At 37.0% G+C, this 24,344-nt stretch overlaps 1 protein-coding gene across 1 annotated transcript in view; it reads right to left on the bottom strand.

Moving 5' to 3' along the window:
* Positions 1–445: 445 nt before the first annotated feature.
* The window catches only part of LOC148275850 (regulating synaptic membrane exocytosis protein 2-like), a 65,534-nt gene continuing 41,635 nt past the window's right edge, over positions 446–24,344 (bottom strand). Inside the window, exons 5-12 of the mRNA XM_088235118.1 lie at positions 23,318–23,499; positions 18,918–19,092; positions 17,795–17,972; positions 15,599–15,784; positions 14,828–14,992; positions 11,529–11,692; positions 2,814–2,975; positions 446–634 (exon numbers count right to left, since the gene is read on the bottom strand). Of these exons, the coding sequence (XP_088091244.1) occupies positions 446–634; positions 2,814–2,975; positions 11,529–11,692; positions 14,828–14,992; positions 15,599–15,784; positions 17,795–17,972; positions 18,918–19,092; positions 23,318–23,499 (1,401 nt within the window). The remainder of the gene's footprint in view (positions 635–2,813; positions 2,976–11,528; positions 11,693–14,827; positions 14,993–15,598; positions 15,785–17,794; positions 17,973–18,917; positions 19,093–23,317; positions 23,500–24,344) is intronic.

Below are 24,344 nucleotides of genomic sequence, written 5' to 3'. Positions count from 1 at the left end.
AAATAATTTATCGTTATTTTGCATTATAAAAATGATTTACGTTGGATCTTATCAGTAGGAATATGTCAAATTGTGTGAAATATATTTCATTTTTGATGATGTCTGCTTATGCGAAAGCGCTGGTAGATAATATATAAATAAAGTAAAACTAAACCACGTAAGTCCATTGATACTTTTTAATAAATTTTATTTAAAAAAATACTAATCCTTAGCATGGGACACCCCAAAAAAACATTAATTCATATTTTTATGTTATATGTTGAAATAACATATAAATAAAACCTAAACATTTTGTTTCTTGCTCCAATGTCATAACAAGACGTAATTAAGATATTTGGGCCATTTTAATCGATTTCAATACGATTTTAAAGCCGTCAACAAGTACGGGTGATGCGCAATATTCGATCCTCTCTAGAACCTTTGATTCCAGTTCTCTTTGCACCTGTCAAGGTGAGTCTCCGGAGTCAGGTATCTTCTGCTGCATCGGGTAGAGCGGGTACCAGGCCGGAGTAGGGGGCTTGGCAGGAAGTTTCTCAAGAGACAGTTCGCACCCTCCGAGGGAAACATTGTGCTCCAATGCTCCAGCGCGCTGCCAAATCATCACAACCAACGTACGCCCAAGAACTTCGGAAGCCTACAATTTCAAAGTGCTATGAGATGAGTGAGACAAGATTCAAGTGAAGCAAAATCAAAGGGAGAAAAAAGGGTACAAAGAACTTCTTTTAAAAAATCACTCGGATTCAATGGGCGTAAGATTAATAGTCGGGCTTCTCGTAAATGTGTTTTCTGGGGTTTTAACTTATTTTATTTATTAATATACTGTTAAAATAAGACAAAAAGATTATGAATCCTATTATAAGCGCTGTGATTTTTAAATGTTTTGTATTTCTGAAATTACTCCGCGTGTGACGTCTCAAGTTCTCTTCCGGTTCTTCTCGGTCAGTTCTGCCTATTGGTCCATTGACGGTAAGTAAAGTGGAAATCTTCTACAACTCTCTTATCATTGGTTGACGTCGAAACTAGTGACGTCGTTCAAAGTAGTTCGTTTTTATTAAAATATTTTTGTATATATATTGTTTTCTTACATTTTCAACTTTGCCGTATAATTTAATTATCTAATTTTTACCGCGCGTAAAAAAACATTTTTGAATTCGATTTCCAGTGGGGCTGAAGTCCCTCATCAAACTTATTCAGAGAAGTTCCAATGGACAGTACCAACATGCATATATGTAAATATAATGCATAACAATAAATCATAATATATTCAACAAGTGGGATTTTTTTCGTTTCAATCAATATAGTGATATATGTAATAATACATGTAGTAAAATAAAATCAATTTTTGGTAAAATAAATTGCTACCCCCTGCTCTTACTATAATGTGGCATTATTTTTGAAGATGTTTTTTTGAATTGACTTAAACTTATTGTCTTATATTTCATTTAAAGATTCTTTCATCGTTTCTTTGAGTCCCTTAAAATACATATGTATATAAGTTTTTCCTTTTTGAAAATGTTTTTTTTACATCTGAGAATGTTTTTCATTCTTTATTTTAATTCCTACCTTTTAATTACTTTTGTATTTTTTTTCTTCATTTTTAATCTTATTTCCATTTGTAAATACTAGCTACAAACTTTTAAATTTTTTTTTTGCTTTAATTTTAATTTTTAAACAACTTCCATTTATTGTTTTTTTCCTTCTCTTTTTTGTACTTATTATTTTTGCATTAAAAATAGTTCATTGATAACCTTAGATATAATTATAATATGTTATGGAAACTTCACTGGTCCATTAGAGTGTACAATTCGTTGAAAATGGCACTCAAAATTAAATATTTTGGTAAATCATAAGAACGCAAATATATATAAAAATATAAAAAAATATCCCTATCTCACTAAAATAATTATTTAGTACTATGTAGGCTAAATCCCTCGTAAATTTGTTTTAAATATTGAAGTTTATTCTTAACTTCGCCATCTCCAACCAACGATTCATGTAATCTCTTGAGCGGTCAATTAGTTTTTGTTATTCCAAAATATTTTGTTTTTAAATATGTTTTATAGCTATTTGGCGTATTATTGATTGTAATTACTCAATAGGTTCTATTGTCGCCGTAAAACACTCGTTTCAAGCATTTACAAGAAAGGAGACGGTAATACGGAAAAACACATAATATTATTATTTTTTTTTTTAAATAAAAAGAAATATTTGCGTTCTTATGATTTACCCAAATATTTAATTTTGAGGGCCATTTTCAACGAGTTGTAAATAACTCACTATTAGAAAATGGAATCAAGTTGGGGTAGAGTGGGATTCGAACCACGGACCTTTGGTCTGTGAGTCCGAGACACTAGCCACGAGACCACAACCCGATTTGATCATCATTCCCTTTCCGCACCCAATGGTGCATAGGGCACTGCATTGGTACACTAATCGCAGCACATCTCGATCATTTATGTTACATGAAGGTAAGATGATTAGTCTTACGCTTCAGGTACCAGTCCAGGGAATATGAAATATTTTAGTGTAAAAACACCTTTTTGAATAAATATTTCATATCAACCATGCCGGAAATCGAACCCGGGACCTCTTTCATGGTAGGCAAACGTACTGACCATAACACCACGAGACCGACACGGAAAAAACATGTTTCCCAAAAATAACCTGGTAAGGAGATGACGGGTTTTGGAAATAGACGACAAGAAAATTGAAAGCCATTGACAGGTCAGCTGAAAATTTGGCTGCTGGCTTCCAAACCCCTTTCTCAAATCATTTATACGTCTATTGGGATTTCAGTTATTAGAAAAATTTACCTGATATTTCAACGTTTGATTATATTGCGGGTCAGGACTATGGCGAAATACCCTGGTTTTCTTTTTCAGTAGCCACCTTTCTCCATCCCTCAGGTAGCACTTGACGTACGTGTCAGGTTGGGTATCTCCGTCATCTGCTATTATGTTTTTAGCAGAAATAATCTGTAGAAAAATAAAGTTAGCATTAGGCGCCTATCTAAACTAAAGTTACGCTATAAAAAAATAAATATTTATTTCAACGTTTTAGAGTTTATCAAATTACCAAAGGTTGTCCCAAAATTCACTCAAGAAGTAATTTTGATCGTAAACTTGGATTTTTATTTAAAAATCTTAATTTTCTTTGTAGCCGACGTCATAGTCCTTTATTTTATTATTGTATGTTAGTATAAATGTTTCAATTATTATTTTACTTGTATATAACCTAGTATGTATGAGTCTGCGAGGCTAATTCCGTGTCTAACCGGCCGCTGCCGTATAAAGGACGAATTGAGCGGAGCGTGTCAAGCTAGCGGCCCTTTCACGTCCGCTCTAGTCGGCGCTCGATTGTGCAATGGAGGGACGGAGGCGGGGGTCGGGGCTTATACGTTGGCTAGGTGGCGCCTATTTACGCTGGCCGCTCGGGAGAATACTTGACAAGAGTGGGGGGCCGGCACCATTCCCATACCTAAGTTAACCGTAGGGTCAGATTTTGTAATCTTGTATAAATATGTGCACATGTGAGAAATAAAGACATCGATCGAAAACAGTAAACACTCTCTTTTAACTCTACTCTGCCCGATTACTTCGCCACTTCGTCTTCAGATCTTCACTGCATCTTTCCTGGACTCAGCCGAATCCAGAAGCGGATTTACAACCTGCTAGCCGCCACTGTCAGCCGACAGTATTTGGAATAAATATTCATACCTACGGGCTACTGATACCTATCGCAGCTCGCAGTAGAATACCAGCGCCTTGCCGAGATTTTTACAGTCTCACAATTCTTTATACGAGGCGGAAACGCGTCTCGTACAAAGTGGTCCTTCACTGCCGAATCTTCTACTGAATATCACAGCCGCCCAAGATGACTCCTGTATTGCGATCGGGGAAGAACGCCGCCGAACGGGTGGACCCTGCCATATCTGAAAGAGAATCATCCGACGACGATGCTTCTGACAACGCTTCTCAAGCATCAGCCAACACCATCAGATTCCTGAAGGCACAGAACAAGGAGCTTCGCATCCAACTGAAGCGCCAGAGTAGAAGAGAGAGCCGCCCACAGCCGTTGGACGGAGAACAGGGACCATCTACACTCCCGCCATTGGAAGGATCTGAGGAGAGCGCTGCTGGACTCACAGAGACGTGGGTAAACCGCTCCGCAGATCCCATGGCGCAGATGGCCACTGCTATTGCTGAGATGGCCTCAGCAATAAGAACCTCGTCGATAGGGAGCCCCAGGCTGCCTAACGTGGAAGACGACAGCAGAGTTGGGGCCATGATGGCCCGACAGTCCAGCGCCAAGGACCTGCCCGTCTACACAGGAGAGCCGCTGGAGTGGCCCACCTTTAGCTCTCAGTATCATCAATCTACTGAGATGTGCCGCCTATCAGAGCCGGAGAACCTCCTACGTCTGCAGCGCGCCCTGAGGGGGCGAGCGAGAGAGGCGGTCTCAGCGCTACTCGTAGAGCCGCGTAACGTCGGACAAATCATCCGAACTTTGGAGCTGCGCTTTGGCCAAAAAGAAGTCATCGTCGCAGCCATGCTGGATAGAGTAAGGAGACTCCAATGTCTTCAGGGTACTGGTTCGACGGAGTCACTGATCGAGCTATCTGGTGCCATCAGCAACGTGATCGCCACTCTGGAAGGCTTCGGTGGTGAATATCTTACTACCCCGCAGTTACTAAGCGAGCTAGTAGCGAAACTACCGCTATGTATGCGTACATCGTGGTGGGGGGCCAGACGAGGTGATAATAACAGAGCCACTGTTAAAGATTTTTCTGTCTGGCTAGAAGAAATATCGAGCGCCGCAATGTTGTGCGGAGGTATCGAACCGAACATTTATAGTGGAAAAGGCAATCGAAAACGCGAGTTAGTAAATACCGCGGTAGTGCCTCAAATACCTACAGGTGAGAAGAACAAGTGTGCATTGTGTAATCGATCTCACCCTATTCAGTCGTGCCGGGACTATTTAAAGTTATCAGTGGCCGAGCGATGGCAAATAGTTAAAAGTAAAAACTTATGCTTTTCGTGCTTAGGGGAATTGCATAGGGTTACGCAATGTAAACATTCACGTGAGTGCAGCGTTGATAGGTGCCGTTCATTGCACCATAAAACGCTTCATGAATCTAACCGCGGAGAAGTGCGCGAATATCGACCTACCGCCGAGGTCGGAGCCTCAAGCTCATCGTTTTCACGACAAAACAATTCCTTGAACGGAAATCAGTCCACAAGGAGAGAATCAAGTGAGAATTTAGTGAGTGAAAGTGAAAACCGCTATGACAATGAAAACTCACAAAATAGAACAGTTGTGAACACGTGGTCAACAAACGGACCGATTCTTTTAAAATTATTACCGGTGGAAATAAGTGGACCAGCGGGAACAGTGACTTCGTACGCCTTGTTGGATGAAGGGTCTACAATCACCCTCATCGACAGTGAAGTGGCGGACCGTGCAGGTGCGTCAGGGAAAATAAGAGGACTAAAAATTCACGGGGCCGGTGGCATGAATGTGACGGATGAGTCATCACGTCGCATAACAGTAAATATCCGCGGCGATAACAGTGAAATATACAAAATGCGAGCTAACACGATGCAATATTTAAATTTACCGCCTCAAGCCGTAATGGACGCCGGACAAATTAAAACTGTGCGCCCGCAAATTTTAATTGGCCAAGATAATGCTTCCTTGATTGTAACGAGGGAAGCAAGGAAAAGCGGGAGATATATTATCTCCGTTACTGCATTAGGAGAGGCGATTCACGGCGGTACAAATACAATGCCGTTTCAAACAATCGCCGCAATACAAGACAACGCCCGATTAGAAAATCTTGTGAAGAAAAATTATGCCGTTGACTCGTTAGGTATTTTGCCGACAATTAGAATATCTTGCAGTGAAAAAAGAGCAATTAATATTCTTCAAAACACTACTCGACCTCTGATATCGGGACAATGGGAAACAGGACTTTTGTGGAAAGACGACGTCATAAGCCTCCCAAATAATCGGCAAACGGCGCTACGAAGACTAGAACTAATTGAAAAGAAATTTCGCAAAAACGAACCCTTTGCTATCGCGTACAAATCGAAAATAAATGAGTATATCAGTAAAGGATATGCCCGAGAGCTCACATGCATTGAGAAAAATACATTGACGAATAGAACGTACTATCTACCGCACTTCGCAGTTAGTCATGTGAATAAACCCGGAAAGCTACGTATTGTCTTCGATGCCGCAAGTCAATATCGCGGTGTTTCGTTGAACGATTGCTTACTAAGTGGACCAGATATGCTAACTTCACTTCTAGGGAACGTGATACGATTTCGAGAGGGAAAGATCGCCCTCGCGGCGGATATTAAAGAAATGTTTCTGAGAATCCGAATACGCGACGAAGATCAACAGTCACAAAGATTTCTTTGGCGTGATAATGAAGACGAACATATCCGCGAGATGGTCATGAGCTCAATGACGTTCGGAGCTACATGCTCACCGAGCAGCGCTCAGTTTGTTAAAAATAAAATAGCGGAGGAACAATCACTTGGAATGATGAAAGCAAAGATGGCCATTTTAAATAATTTTTATGTAGACGATTTTCCAATAGGAATCGACTCGGTAAAAGAAAGCATTCAATTGCGAAGCGATATTACCACAGTGCTCGGACGAGGTGGTTTTGAGTTAACAAATTGGGCCTCAAATAATCCAGAGGTAGTACGAGCAATACCGGAAAATCTGCGTGCGAATACATCTATAAATATAATAAGTGGACAAGATGTAACCGAAAGAGTGCTCGGGATAAAGTGGAATCCAGTTAGTGTCAATTTTTTGTTTAAATTCAAAGAAACTCCAGCGGTGTCCGAACTCTATATACCTACCAAGCGCGAAATGCTTAGTGAAGTAATGAGCATTTTTGATCCCCTTGGATTCATTGGGTGTTTAACAATCCGACCTCGTATCTTACTACAAGAGGTATGGCGTTCGAAAACTAATTGGGACACTGAAGTAGATGGAAAATACGCGGTAAAGTGGCATAAATGGTTGAAAATCTTACAAGAAACAAATTGCGCGATTCCGAGGCAATGCACAAGCTATAAAGAAGCACCGGTAGAATTACATGTGTTTTGTGACGCTTCGGAGCAAGCAAGCTGTGCGGTGGCATATTTCGTCGAAAGGACAATGGACAAAAGTTTAATCACATTCATAGGCAGTAAATGCAAGGTGAGCCCATTGCGTGCCTTATCGATACCGCGGCTCGAACTGCAAGCCGCTCTTATAGCAGCGCGTCTAGCGGCTACTATTAAAAAGGAATGTGATAGCCGTATTATAAAAACTATTTACTGGACGGACTCGACAACTGTCTTAATTTGGGTACAGAGTGATGCGCGAACATACACACCATTTGTCGCACACAGATTGGGTGAGATAGACGAACTTACTAACTCAACGGAATGGAGATGGGTGCCCACAAAGCAGAATCCAGCAGATTTAGGTACCCGAGATGGAGAGATACCTGACCTTACGATGAAAGGAATGTGGTTCGGAGGTCCTGAATTCCTCAAATATTCTGAAGATATGTGGCCACCTGTCAAAGGTTTAAATACAAATCGAAACCTGGCTAACACAGAGTTGCGGACCGAAATAATATGTTTGAACAGTGCAATAATGCTGAATGCTCTCCCGGATCAGAACAGGTTTTCGTCGTGGCAACGTTTAATTAGAACTACGGCGTGGATTTTTCGATTCGTCAACAGGTGTCGCAAAAGAGAGCGAATCATTAGCGCTACACTAACTGCTCAAGAAATATCAGCATCGGAACTTACATGGATTAAGATTGCGCAATCCGATAGCTACAACAAAGAGATAGAAATCCTTTCACGGGGGGAGTCTCTCCCGAAAGCCAGTAAAATTTCATGTCTAAATCCATACCTGGATAAGGATAATGTTTTAAAAATGGGTACTAGATTAATGGCAACAGACAACATGGCCGCCGAAATAAAGTCGCCTATAATTTTAGACGGAACTCATGCTTATACACGCCTGCTTGTAAGAAGTTTCCACGAAAAAGCTAATCACGCAAGTACAGAGAGGACGATGAGTGATCTAAGGCAGCGTTTCTTCATCACAAAATTAAGATCAAATATTCGACAAATAATACACCGTTGCCAATTTTGTCGAAACGAAAGGAGTCATCCGATTGCGCCATTAATGGGACAGTTACCGGTAGCACGCCTAGATCATCACGTTCGTCCGTTTACACACTGCGGAGTCGATATGTTTGGACCTTTATATGTAACTGTTGGGCGACATAAAGAAAAGCGCTACGGGGCCTTATTTACATGTATGACGACACGTGCGATTCATATCGAAATAACTCACTCTTTAAGTGCGGACGCGACCATCCAAGCTCTTCGAAGGATGGCCGCGCGACGCGGACACCCTAACACGATGTATTCCGATAACGGAACTAACTTCAAAGGAGCGGATAAAGAAATATCGGAAGCAGTACGACAACTCGCAGACAATCCTGAGCTTCAGAATGCGGCCACCGTGCGGGGAATTCGATGGAAATTCAACTCTCCGGCAAGCCCATTTATGGGGGGTAGCTGGGAGAGGTTGATCCGAAGTGCAAAGCGCGCGTTAATGGCAATATTAAAAGAACAGGCCCCAAAAGAGGAAGTTTTATTGACAGCCATTGCAGAGGCAGAGTTTACTGTGAATACAAGACCTCTGACTCACCTGTCACTCGACGCGAGAGACGCTCCACCACTAACACCTATGCATTTCTTGATAGGTGATGACGGTAGCCAACCTCGCTTAGCGGATTACCGAGACACGCCCCCAGAAGTGTGCCTTAAAAAACAATGGCGAATCGCCCAAAGAATGGCCGATCAATTTTGGAAAAGATGGCTTCGTGAATACCTACCAACCCTCGCCCAGAGACAAAAATGGAGGGAGATTACAAAACCGCTAGAAGTAGGAGATGTAGTGATAATCACGGACCCAGCTCTACCTCGGAACGAGTGGCCACGTGGGATAATTATCGAGGTCAACCCGGGACGAGATGGTATCATCAGAACCGCAAGGGTCAAGACAGCGAAAGGCGAATTCACGCGACCAACGGCCAAACTCGCAGTACTTAATGTAAAACAAGATGACGTCTGATTACTAAGGAGTGTCTCTCGACAGGGGGGAGTGTAGCCGACGTCATAGTCCTTTATTTTATTATTGTATGTTAGTATAAATGTTTCAATTATTATTTTACTTGTATATAACCTAGTATGTATGAGTCTGCGAGGCTAATTCCGTGTCTAACCGGCCGCTGCCGTATAAAGGACGAATTGAGCGGAGCGTGTCAAGCTAGCGGCCCTTTCACGTCCGCTCTAGTCGGCGCTCGATTGTGCAATGGAGGGACGGAGGCGGGGGTCGGGGCTTATACGTTGGCTAGGTGGCGCCTATTTACGCTGGCCGCTCGGGAGAATACTTGACAAGAGTGGGGGGCCGGCACCATTCCCATACCTAAGTTAACCGTAGGGTCAGATTTTGTAATCTTGTATAAATATGTGCACATGTGAGAAATAAAGACATCGATCGAAAACAGTAAACACTCTCTTTTAACTTCTACTCTGCCCGATTACTTCGCCACTTCGTCTTCAGATCTTCACTGCATCTTTCCTGGACTCAGCCGAATCCAGAAGCGGATTTACAACCTGCTAGCCGCCACTGTCAGCCGACAGTATTTGGAATAAATATTCATACCTACGGGCTACTGATACCTATCGCAGCTCGCAGTAGAATACCAGCGCCTTGCCGAGATTTTTACAGTCTCACAATTCTTTATACGAGGCGGAAACGCGTCTCGTACATTCTTATTGATTCATTAAGAATACAAGATGGGTTATGTACGGAATAGCATATCGGATAAATAGTCTCCACGGCTTGTTCGAACAAACGCATTTTTTTGTTCGAAATTATCCATGACTGTTTTGCCTAAATGTGGCTGAATTTCGTCGATGCAGCGCTTAATTATCTCCTTCAATGCGCAGGTGGTCGTGAGTTTATTGACATAAACCTAAGACTTCAACAAACCCCCAAATAAATAAGTACAAAGGCGTTATATCGCATGATCTGAGCGACCAATTAATTTCACTAAAACGGGAAATCACGCGACTAGAAAATGAATTATGCAGTAATTCAATGAATTCTCCGGCTGTCTAGCATGTGGTACCATTTTGTTGAAGCTACATGTCGTCCAAATCCATATCTTGCCATTTAGGCACAAAAACTGGATTGTCATGCGTGATAGTGAGCACCATTAATTGTTATTGCCTGCCCTGCCGCATTTTTGAAGAATAATGGTCCGATGATGCCTCCAGCCCAAAATCCGCATCAAACAGTGATACTTTGTGAATGCATTTGTTCGTCAACAACTTGTAGATTTACTGAACCCCAAATGTAACAATTTTGACGAATAACGAAACCATCAAATTAAAATTGAGCCCCATCGCTGAAAATGATTTTGTTCGAAAAATCAGCATCCACTTGTTGTTCCATAATCCATTTAATAAATCTTTTCGCTGTACGTGGTCCGATGAATGTGCTATTTCATATATAATTCTACCCTATACTGTATGCTTCATGATTTTTTAATATTTTTTTTCATGCCATTTATAAGGAAAAGAATGAGGATTATTTTTTAAATATTTCAAATTCAGACTCTCTCTGACGACAATCTAGTTATGAAAACCTTCACCATCCCACGAAATAATGCGATAGACCCAGCATCCCTTATCTCTTTTGGCAACTCATTAAAGATCTTTAGTCCTTAATGGTATCGATTATTCCGAGTTTCCTAGATTCTTGTTTTTGGGAGTCTGAAATATTCACCTCCCCTCGTTGGATAATAATTAGTATAGTTTGTTTTTCTTATTCGTTTTTAATTTTATTTCAATTTGTAAATACTAACTTAAAGCTTCTAAATAACTTATTTACATTGATTTTTATTTTTAAACTACTTCCATCTATGTTTTTTTTCTTCTCCTTTTTGTACTTAAAAAATAATTAATAACCTTTGATATAAATATAATAAAATATGGAAACTTCACTGGTCCATAAGAGTTAAGTCTAACTGTGCAAACTAAAAACTATGTAACTGTACCGTATGTTTCCTGAATAAAAGAAAAGAAAAAATAAGAGGATAAGCGGTAGGTTAGAATTACTAGCGGTAGGTTAGTAATTTTGACCAATAGGTATTTGAACATTGTCTTTCTGTTCCTCTCTCGCAGAAGCCTTCTCGATACAGTGCGAAAAATACAGCGACACGACTGACTGATTTTGTCCAACTAATATCGACAAAATCGACGTTTCGCAGTTTCGTTTTTCAAACCTCAAAACTGAACCGATTTCAGTGTTTTTTTTTTAGAAAGAGTAACAAAATGAAATTATCTGTGCCCGTACCTTTTCTTTTTTTATAAATTATTTGTCATATTCGTAAACTGTACGTCCGAAGACGGCAGGCAAAAAAATATTACCTCCACTTCTAGTTGACCCTTAGACATTTGCAGCGCCAGTTTGAGCTGGGAATGGGCCAAGGGGGGCCTGCCCTTGGGTATCAGCTGTCCGGGGCCCGGCTCAGGGGGCGTCTCGTCCCCCGGCCCCGCGAGGGGGCTCGCCGCCCCTCGGAAGCTACTCTTACCTACAACATGGTGCCCGCAGCATCAGACAAGGAGCACAACATCATGAAAACAAAAATATGTAGAAAATTTAAACGGTTTCACTGTAAAACAATCGAATCGATGCGAGTGTGTGCAAAAAATTACAATAAATTATTAAGCTTGAAGACATACGAGTATACACTGGAACCTTTTTAAAATAGTTTCGGAACAACAAAGTTTTTTTTTAAACTGTATTTTATCAATCTAAATTATATAAATACTATACGTTGTTGAGATTCCATACATCGCTCTATTACTAAGGCGTATGATATATTATATGAGGGGTAGTGAATAACCTTTTTTGTGATTTTTAAATGTATTTTGTTGTCATGTTGTATATTTTAATCAATTTAAGGTACAATGAACAGTATATTTTTTTAAAATCCTTAAATGATTTTTTTACAACAAATGCTATCCACAACTGTTATTTTTTTAGTTTATTTTTAAGCAAGTTTTTTTTACACGGTACTGCGTGGAACGTGTCATCACGTAAAAAGAGGTTCCGGTGTATTATAAATGACTTAAAATCTGTAATTGTTTGCGTCTGCATATCGATATGATTAATCTTAAGTGTGTAACTATGAGTTTTTTTTGTGATTTGTCCAATCTTTTCTACATTCTCATCGAGTCATAAAAAACTGTCTTAGAAAACAGAAAGATAACGTTTAATATCTGATAATGTTTCCAAAACACAACCATTAATTTATAATAATAGGTATCTTTTTAAGTTTTTTTTTCATTTTACATAATTGATGACAATCACTATTATTCCTATAAGTACTTCCATACTCATGTTAGACATTTTTCGATTCTCTATGTATGCATGGCTTGAATTATAAATTTGCATGCATTTTGCCCCACTATAGATAATGAAAATATGGAAAAAACGAGCGAAATCTATTGTTGGAATATTTTTAATAAAAGAACATACAAGCATTTTTCATTGGAAGTTATAATTTTTATTTTGCGTTGGCAGTAATATAAAAAGATACCCATTTACGTTATATCGAATCTATTCATTTTTTATTGAAAGTAAATGTTAACATCTTTCTTCCCAAACATACTTATTTATATATAAATTAAACTGTATCTTATTCTGTAATTTCCAAATAATTAGGCTTTAGATTTTTTTGATAAATCAATAACGAGTTAAAAAATAATAGTTCACTCGATGAAAAATGTTGCACTGTAAAACAATTAGATATGATAAATGAGTAAACATTGTTGATGCTTCACAGATGTGGTACGAGGTATGCATGAAGTTGGACGCTTGATTAGACGATGTACCGACTCCGTCATGAAATGGTCAGACGATAGTGAAGCAATGTGGCAGTAGCAGGGGGGATAGAAGGGTTGGTACAACAGAGGAAACAGAGGACAGAATGCGAGTCGAATGACAAAACAACAGACAGGCAAGGGTGATTTTCAAAAACTTGGTGACCTTACCGCTGGGCTAGAGGTCCGCAGCTTAGCAGAGACAATTAAAAGAAAGAATGAGATAAATAGGTTATTATATGCAAGTGCAGGAGTATCTATCCTTCCTCGGTCTTGTGTGCTAGAATAATGCATTATTTTAATAAATCGCATTAGATCTTCAGCTATCCGGACATGCTATCAAAATGCAATATCGATGATCGGAAATTGACACATCGTAAATCATGTGATTATGTACAGTATTTGTGTAAGTGCATTTTTTACACAAACATGAAACATTTTCACATTTTCTTATATTGACTAGAATTATTCACGCCACTTCTTTTTATGCATTTTTTAATATTGAAATACAAGACAAGGTGTCAAAATGTATCATTAATATTTGGAATTTTATTAATTACACATATTCTTAATGAATGAATTTATAAAACAAAAAGTCTAAACAATAATCTACTTCATGTTAAGGTTGGTACTAAAATAAGTGTTTTAATATTTGATAAATACATATGGTAGGTATATTGCATTCATAATTTTTTAATCAATCAATAAATAAATATCACTATCCATATGACCAAATCCAACAATTTTGTGTGTTTTACATAATGTAAGATTAAATATAGTTTTTATTTAAGTAGGTCTGATATATTTATTTGTTTAAATATATGTAATTAATAAAATCGCTTTCATCACAAAAATAAGATCACGATATGATAATTATTTTACAAATATTTCACACAAAAGGAGGCATGCAACTGTTGTAATTAAGTTCATAAGAAATATTCAAATTATAATAGCTTGGTTTTAGATAAGTAAACATGCAATTATGTCGCTTTTAAAAAGGTAAAAAAGATGGAGCTGGAAAAACTGCCTCGAGAAGAAATGGAAGATTATACATTGACAACAATATTAAATTTAAGAATAAAGATTAAAATTAGATCATTGTTTCACCAATAGCCGTAATTTCGATTCTCATTTTAAGAGAGACATTCTAACACAAAAACGTAAAACATTGGTAAATCGTATCAAGTTCAACTATTTACTGTATATTTTAAGATTTCAAATAACAACCAATTTATTTTTATTCAAAATTTCATATAAAAAGGTTAATTTTGTAGTCCTCGGTACAAATTTTTTAAAATCACTAAGTAATATAACACGTTTATTGTTAAGAACTGATATTTTTCAACCGACCTGGGTGTATAAATATTAATGAAAAATCATTGCAAGAAAGATCCATGAATTGAAAAACCTTTCCTATCTTACTAAACATTAATTTGTTTATTGGATTTATTTGTATCTAACCATAAAAGCCTTTATAATAGACATTCTGATTGAACTGAACGAAAGTAGCATTTTCATCATCGGTTTCGTTTGATAATAATTAATCATGATAATTTTAATTCAGCACGATAAAGGTTTAGCATACAACGTATTAAAATATTTTTTATTTGTCATTCAAACGAGATAAAAAGCTGTTACTTACATTCTTAGTTGAAAGCTTTAAATCCAAACACAACGTAATATTACAAAAATCAATTAATTTACATTAGTAAAGTGATTAAACTCTGTGTAAAGTTATGGGTGCCCACTAAGTGACTCGAAGTGTACGTGAAATAAAATATAAAGTGTGTATTATCATTCAGTTAACTGTACAAGATAAAGGTTAGGTAGGGGGTTCTTACGTCTCGACTGCTTGCCAGAGAGACTCATTGTCCTGCCCAGCTCCCCTCTGACTTGCTTCAAGCTTCTGAGGATCTCGTCAGGATCCCTCGGCCTGGCAACGGAGGATCGTCTCCTTTCCGGTCTGTATACAGGAGCGGGTATGTCTAGGTCTACGCTTCCGGATGCTGTTGGAAGCAGTGTAAAGAAAATAACAATAAAGAGAGAAATATATATACGAGTTAGAACTTTAACATTTTTGAGCTGCAAAAAAGCCATTTAGTATATTTTGTGACAAACTAATTATATTAGCTTTTGTTTAAATACGTATTCTACAAAACATTATTTTTTAAATTCCCGAAAACTTTTCACGATGAATGAAATTTTTTGACTCTGTCCATGGTTAAGGGTCCAAACTAAATTTTATTCATTAGAATTATGTTTTTTCATTTATTAAAAAAAATCACATAATCTTAAATACTAAATACAGATTTTTTTTTTTACTTACTAGCATGTTATATTTAATATATTATATGATATATATGTAATATTTAATAATATTTCAAAGTAAACTTTCGCGAACTAGTTTATATTGCAAACTATTCAAAAATGAACGAAATATTTTTCCGAATTAAGTAATGGCAAAACGGTGGATGTATAAGCATAATAATTACATTATTGCGTCACACATTTTGTAAATGCGTGAACGTTTATATTCTTTTCTAAAAAGCTTGTCTGTTTCCATTTAGATTTCTATCAGTTTATTGAGATTAATTTATATTTAATTTTCCCACCTTTCTCTTGTTGTTGCTGGAACGACGACCGCCTGGAGCCAGGCAGAGAGCGGGAGAAGTCCTTTCCAAGCTGGTAGACCTCCACCTCGAGAGTCTCCGATTGGGAGGACCCTCGACGAGATCCTGCTGTCCAGGCGTGGTCAGGATGAAGCAGAGAAGTACATTCACCAATGGAGTCTACGTCATCTGAAATAATCAAGATTTTTTTAAATGAAGGATTTTTGCAGTCCACATTTATGGTATTGTCATGCGGTCCGACTATGAAATATTTTGTCATTCACAGTAAAAGATACTTGAACTATAAATTGAATTATATAAAGGAGTGGTTAAGTCTAACCTAAAATACAAAAAAAATTGCAATGTATTCTCTGTGTCTAGATTAAAAAGCGATCAGAAGAAAATTCACACAGTTCATTTTCTGATTAAAAATAATACGAGTATAATGGGCACAATACTGGACGTAATCGCGCAAAAATTTTACATAAATTTTCTTTCCGTAATATGGTATTATTTGGGAAGTTTTTTTAAAAATTAACTTTAATTTGTGGTATTTTTGTTAACTATTCTTACTGTTAATATGTACATATTTCATTGCTATGTAATTATTATTATTTTTTAATTCCCTGTTTTACCTCTTATGTATATTCTAAAAAATCGAAAAAATATCTACAATTGAATAAGTAAAAAAACAAATTAGATGGTAAATGTTTTATTCATCCATCACGAAGGTTGCGTTCGATGAGAATACATGTAGTAAAAATTGGGAGGATGTTATTTTTTAGGATACAAAAAAATATTGTAATTGAATGTTTACAAACAACACTAATTTTGTTGTGGATTTAAATCAGATTATTTTCTTAAATTCCGTATAATTTCTACAAATTTATTTCTTTTTTCTCGATTTTTGATAATTCTGACTGAATAATATCGACTGACATTAAACACATTTTGGAAAATTTTATTCCTGCATAAAGTACACTCCTGTTGGTGAGAAGAGCAGAGCTTGACATTTGCAAAAAAAAAAAATGGTATACCGAGGGTATACTGACAGAATGCATTCAGCTAACAGTATTTATATGTTTAAAATATTTTGAAATATAAATGCAAGATGTTGATTAAAAATTTTATGCTATGCCTAGAATAAAGAAAGATAACTCTGTTAAAAGAAAAATTGCGTTGAAAAAATAAAAAAAGGTTTAAATGTGATTATCTCGGAACTTGTTTTTACGACTAAATGCATTCTGTCAGTAAAGCCTCGATATATGTGAAAATAAATTATTATTAATTTTGGAATTTAACCATAAACAAGTACCTAGGTACCTACTTAGAAGACTACCTAGAAACACAAAAATAAAAATGTATATCTGCATTAGGGTGGACCGATTTTGTTTTTTTTCGAATTACGAAATGAAAGGGGTCTAAAAAGCTGCCTTTTTGATTATTTGGAATGCAAAAAATATCAAAAAAAAAAATTCAATACTACTTTTGGTCCTCAACCAGGGCTAGTTCTCCATAAATTCAATAGTCAATACGGGAAAAGAAGACTAGAGTACAATATACCAAAAATATATAATATGCTCCCATTAAATATTAAAAAAAACAAAAACATTTATTAGGCTCAAGAGAAAGACTTATGCTGAAAATCTGGCTTTTGGACATGATTTTTTTGTGTTTTTCTTTTTTATTTGGACAATTTTTTTCTCTCTACGTGTAACATATTTCCGAAGCACATGGAAATTCATATTTTCTTTTTTTCCATACTAATAAGAGTTTTTTTTTTATATGTTATAGAATTTAAGAAATAGGATTATGTATTTATATTTGAACTTAACTATAAGCACCTGCTGACGAGCTGCATTTTATGCAGTTCAGTGGGACGTAATAACTTGTATTTTACTTTTTATATACTTTTAGATAAATAAAAAAAATATATATACATACGTGTATACATTTCAATCTAGCAAAAGCGAAGCATTTTCGGGTTCAGCTCGTATAATATAAATTAACATAATATATTTTTTTGTTGTTTCATGAAATATGGTGACTTCAGTATAAATATGTTTTTGGCATAAAAAGTTAATTATGTACAGAAATGCAAGAGTAAATTAATAAATAAAACATCTTTTTGACACCACAAATATAATTACTTTATAGAGGTTATCATAGTCAATATTATTCATACGAAATTATTAATACCTGAAATTGATCTCTGCCCTGCAAAGTCCCTTCTTGGAGTTCCAGGAGCTCCAGACAGAGATCCTCTGGGAGAGAGTCCCGGAGATCGTCCCGAGGAGTTTCCTCCCCGGAGTCCTTTAGGGTCCTCCAACCGATACCATACAGCGCGGTCATCGAGGAAAGCTTTCTCCAAATCCACCTGATATAAAAATCAAATGTTCATCTGTTCCACGAAATACAAAAAGCTTATTTTAAATTAGTAAAAAATACCCTTGGGTGTTTTACTATAATTTAAATTAAAATGAAAATGTTTTAACACCATTTAATTTCAGCAATTTACAATAAGTTTCTTCTCTTCTCTTTATACACTGTTTTTTTAAACATATTTGTAACATTTTATCTAGTTTGAACATAATTCATAACATATACACTTTTTTTTGTAAGGTTGAGTTTTAGTTATTATTTGTATGATACTAAAGTTTTTTGGTTGTTACGCATCTTTGATATAATGTTGTTTTTGAAATAAATATATTTCTTACCATGTAAATATGTTGTTATTTTTGTAAATGGTTCATGAGCGTGTATGTCGCACCTAAGCGATAATAAAAGCACAAATCCAAAAATATATTTTTTGAGTTAAATACCATTGCAGAAATGTTCCTTAATATATTTCGTACATACACAAATAACGGGGAATATTTGTGGCCTTAGAAGCAGAAATTAGAACTTTATACTTTTTTTTTTTGAAAAATTTAAGAAATTATAATGGCCATTACGACATTTTTATCATTGAAAATATTTAAAACTAGCACATAAGTGAGGTAAGTTTACGTTGTGCCTTTGTTTTTTGCGAAAGTTAGTTTACTGATAGCGCGGGTGTGGGTAACTAACTACTCTTCTGTAAAAACCAGTTTCTTTAGTTGTGACACTATTTTCCGGATGTGCGGTTTTTAAAAAAATAAAGAAAAATGGTTTAGGTGTTATTTTAGGGTGGAGTTTTCAATAAAATAGGAGAAGCGGTACAAAAAATATTGTGTTTCCTTTAATATTTGTTTTATACACAAGTTGCATAAATTTTATTCCCCGATGGAATCATAAAAATTACATTTGTAATATTTCTGTGTTGATAATTTTATTTCTTTACCGTGCATTCCCCAAGAAAGACCGGTTCAGCTTGCGGCACGAGGTCCCACAGGTTGACCTGAAGACCCCTACCAGCCAGTTCAGCCCCCGACACTCCGGAGAACGTGAGGGTGGCGTTCCATATGGGGCCCTGGGAAGCAGGTGCTACGGCAGTCTGCATCACGCCACTATTATCTCTGTAATTATGACAAACTCCTATTCACAAATACTGAAAATTGAAGAGAGAATCATTCATTTTCCTTAAGTGCGGGATTCGGAGTAGTGTTGACTCAATGACACAATAATTTGATTATTGATGATTTGCCTTACCGAAAATCGAATTGGATATCTCATTTTGTTATTATCTGCACCTAGTAGTCTAGGGTTCACCACCGGGGTTCGAACTGTCAGTAGGGTCGCACTGAGTCACATCTGCTTGAGGATGCGATTCTATAAAATGCTGCAAACGCCCAGTTGCATTCCATCAGCAGCACTACTGACTAGTCCAACTCGTTAACGTCCACGTCACAAACCCTGGGCAATAGGATCACACTCATAGCGGTGTTATTACAACAGATAACGAGAGGATGAAAGGCGAGTTTCTGGAGCTTCAAAACCAAAACTAACCAGCTAAGGGAAGGTAACCTCGACAGAAAAATCCACCAGAGAAGGCAACGGAAAACCACTCAGGTTTTCCGTTGCCTTCTCAGGAATTTTTTTCTCAGGAATCACTACGGCGAGTACAGCAATAAGCAGTCGTCCTGGCTGCGAAATATAAAAGTAGCGCAGGACAGATACATATCCTTTCGCTGTAGTGATTACCAACGTCGGGGGGACCCGGCAAGGCACTAGAAGAAGAAGTGATCCAAGAAGCTTAATCACAGTAGTGAATTACGGCACAGAAATACTCAGATATGAGAAAAAATAAATTATTCCTATCTACTTTGCTAATACTGATCATCGTAGTTTTGGATGTGACAGGGTTTGATGAACACCCTGTATTATGACACTATTTAAAGTCGATACAATAACATCGCATTTTACTTGTCTCATGGACTGTAAGAACAGTAGTTTATTTAAGGTGTTTTTTTAAAAGTATATATATAGATATATATTTATATACATATTTACATATACATATACATATATATATATATATATATATGTATTTGTTGCAACAGAGAGGGAAAACATTTTTGAGAAGGGCATATAGAAGTCTAGACATTTACAAGGCTTATGGCCTGTCATTGGCTGGTTTAAGCGGCCACTTAAATGTAAATGCCTAGACTTCCATATCTCTTTTCAAAAATGTTTTCCCTTTCTGTTGCAACAAATTTAAATATGAATAACTCCCTAGGGAGCAAATCCAGCCAGTCTGCAAGCGTTTGGATACACTCAACACTTTATATACTTTGTTAATATATTTATATGCTTTGTATATCATTAAAGTCATTAGAAAGCGAATTGTAGAACTTTATCGCCGTATACACAAAACAGTTTCTTTTTGTATTAGTCCTAAGTTGTTCGTAAGTTAAATTATTTGACGCTCTAGTATATTTCTTGGATGTATATTGTAGTTCAAACTAAATATGATATTCGTCTTAATTTTATTATTTTTCAGCATGCAGACGTCCGCCTACGCGCTAACCATGCGTCCCCGCCGCAGCTGGACGCTGCCGCCCCAAACAACAACTCTGCCTGCAACACGCAGCCTCACGCGTCGTCGACAAGACGTCCGCCTACGCGCTAACCGTGCGCCTTCGCCGCAGCTGAACGCTGCCGCCGCAAACAACTCCACCTGCAACACGCAGCTCCACGCGTCGTCCACAGACACGACGCTGCCAACGCGCCAACCGCGCGTCCTCGCCGCAGCTAAATGCTGCCGCCTTAGCTACCCACGCTACACCTTGCAGCTGGAAGCTGCTGCCTCCAGATCGTTTTTGGGTAGTATTAAGTTTAGCTATAAGTCCGTAGTATTATGAATTAATTTAAGACATAGGTTAAAAATATTTTCTTTAATTATGGGGATTGTTATCCTTTAATTGTTAAAAACTATAAAACCTACATAGAATATTTAATCAAGCACTCTTTCATTATTATATACCCCCTCCTCTCAACATAATATTACAAGGCAATCTAATTATTTTTTACTAAATTCTTTTAATAATTAAGATTAGCTTTAGAATTAAATGAAACAACAGGAAATCCTTTATTTCTACTGTGTTACGTTGTTTTACCAATAATAATAATGAAGTGAAAAAAAGTAAAATAAAGAATAATTAAATAAAATACTAATAAATACAAGTATTTTGTTCAATTATGTATTTATTGTCATGTTATAAACATAAAATTTTAGATTTATACACAGATGCTTTGGCTGTTATTTACCCCATTCTAAGACACAAAACAAAGGTAATAAATGTAGTAAGACATAGTAAAATTCACATATAAAAACCAAGTCAAATACTTATAAGACAATAAGTCTATTTGTCATCTAGTTTTTGGTGATGAAAAATCAAACTATTTGTGTTGCTCAGTAAAAAAAAGATTTATTTTCATTTTCATATTCAGAAATAAAACAGTAATTACATTATCATAAAGTTACAAACATTAACTGTAAAACAAATAAACGACATTAAAAGTTTATTTGTCGATCTTTCTTTAATTACCAAACTAAAGTATTTTTCTAATATTTTCACCACTTTAATGACAGCCGCCATTACCAATCTTCTCTTCGGGCGCCACCGATTGACTAAAGCTAGGGTTTCCTAGGACAGCGGTGCCCGTATCTTAACGGCCGTAGTGAACGGTTATGCGGTGGACAGTCGTCGTAACGGTGACTAGAAAGTGGTTTCTTAGGAAAATGGTATTGATAACCCCGTTAAAAAATAAAACCACTGTCTAGTCACCGTTACGACGTCAACAAGTCAACACACAATCACATTTAAAAAGCGCTCCATAATTCAAAAATAAAGGAATCCTAGACATTATTTCTAGGTAGGTATTTCTTTACATACGTAGTAAAAATAAAATACATGGTATATATATATATATATATATATATATATACACTACTACTACCATCACGCCATTTCCCCGTAGGGGTAGTCAGAGATAATGGATCGCCACACACGTCTATCCTGGCATACATTCCTAGCTTCTTCCACATTCATACATCTTGTCATACATGCCCTTTGGTTCTGTCTGCTTTTGACATAACCAGACCTAAGATTTTGGTTTATCTGATCATGCTACGTCTCACTTGGTCGTCCTCGTCTCACGTCATCGTTCATTTCCGCAATATATACTTGTTTTACCATTTTTTCGCCGTCCATTCGTTCTACATGACCAAACCATCTCTGAGACCATTTCTTAATCTTATCATGACTCAGATTTACAATCTCGCCTGATTTCATCATTCGTAACCCTATCATGCATTAATTTACCATATATATACGAGGTCTGTTAAAAAAGTATACGAGCATATTTTTTATTGGCAAAACGTGGGCAAAACAAATAACGCTTTGAGGGCGGAGCTTAGATGAACGCTATTTTCGTCGGATTTTAGTTTTAACAAAATGACAGAAAAAGTTGAACAACGTTACTGCATAAATTTTTATTTTAAGCTTGGAGATTTTCAAGTGGAAAATTTCCGCAAAATTAAAAAAGTGTTTGGGGACAAAGTAATGGGCACCACGCAGATAAAGGAGTGCTATAACCGCTTCAAAGATGGCCGCTCATCAGTGGAGAGTTAAGCACGATCCAGAAGGCCCTCAAAATCGTCTTTTTTTCTCCAGTGGCGTGGTTCATCATGAGTACGCTCCACACGGCAATATTGTCACCAAGGACTACTACCGAGAGGTTCTGATCACCTTCGTGATGCAGTGAGACGCAAATGGCCAGACTTTGCAGGCAAATGGCAGTCGGCAACTTCATCATGATAATGCATCCGTTCATTCTTCACACATGATACGGAGTTTCTTAGCCAAACATAACACACCTGTGGTTCGTCAACCTTCTTTCTCTCCTGATCTTGCTCCTTGTGATTTCTAGCTTTTCCCCCAGCTGAAAATGCCTTGGAAAGGAACCAAATTTCAGGCCAGGGAAAACATCATGAACATTGCGACGGACCACCTGCGCGTCATACCAAAATAGTCTTTCCAGCGTTGCTTCGGCAGCGGCGGAACCGTCGGGAGAAGTGTGTAGCAGCTCAAGGGGACTACTTTGAAGGGTATTAGTGTCATTTAATTGTATCTGAATAAATGTTGGTTTTATGAATAAAAGTTGGATACTTTTTGTACTTTGATTACTCGTATATAGCATATACAGCAAAAAAACATATTAAAAAAACATAATTAAATACGTAGTAAAAACAAAAAAAACTCAGTAATATAAATAATTAAATTTAGTGTCGGTACTCACTGCACTGGTAGCAAGCGGAGTTGAGCATACGCTTCTGGAAGCGATCCATATCCCAAGGAGTCGTCTCTAGCGGCCAGTTCATCAGCAGCCATTAGAGCCACCACCAGCTCTCGCCTCTCCCCGTGATACCAAACCTGAAGCTGTGCCCTTCCCGTCACCATCTTGGCTCGCGCTATCTGCTCCTGGGATCGAAACGAACGGCTTTATTTCACATGCTAGAGCACCCACGAATTGTGATCGTTACAGCACTAATTATTACCAATGATGCGAATAACCGTTTCATTATCGATTACCGATTTGATACTTGAAAAAAAACTTATTATTACAATATATAAAAACATCCGCATATAAGCTTGTTCAAATGATTGTAGATAAAATACTGGATTTCATCCCCTAGGGAGTTAAGATCGACGAATGTGAATGTTACACAGTGTGTTAAGTAGACACTGCGACCAGCCAATGACATACCATAAGCCCAGTAGACGGCCTCCGTGGTGTAGTGGTCAAGACGCTTGATTCACGCACGGAAGGTTCTGGGTTCGATTCCCGGTGAGAACACAAAAATTAAAAATGTGATTTTTCTCAAGCCTGGGTGCTCTGTAATGTAATTCACCACTGTAATTAGGCCACCTGGCCTGCTGTGGTGCAAAAAAAAATGTATTGTATTATAGACGCCTGGAATCTCATTTTCATTGTTATTAGTTGATTTTATTACTCTTTTTAATAATAAATAATCCTCTAAGCCTCTATTTTAGAGGCTTGTCAGCATAGGAAAGGAAGAATTAATTAAGAAGAAACATTTTTTTATTTTACAAAATAATTCAGAAATTATTAGAGAGAAAGCGATTTTTACTAGATGAAAACACAATGTAAGTTAAGGTATTTACAGGATTTTTCAAAAAAAATAAATATTTGAGTTCCTATTATTTTCTAAAAGTCAAAGAGTGGAATTTGAACCTCGAACCTCTGATTCGTGCGTCCACAACTTAATCGCGGGACCACAATCCAGTTCAAAACCGGTCACTTA

Source organism: Micrasema longulum, unplaced genomic scaffold (genome assembly GCF_059751315.1).
Source record: "Micrasema longulum isolate JH-2025_06_02 unplaced genomic scaffold, ASM5975131v1 h1tg001332l, whole genome shotgun sequence".
Taxonomy (NCBI): Eukaryota; Metazoa; Arthropoda; class Insecta; order Trichoptera; family Brachycentridae; genus Micrasema; species Micrasema longulum.
Note: the sequence above shows the minus strand (reverse complement) of the source record. Positions and strands in the feature narration are given on the sequence as shown.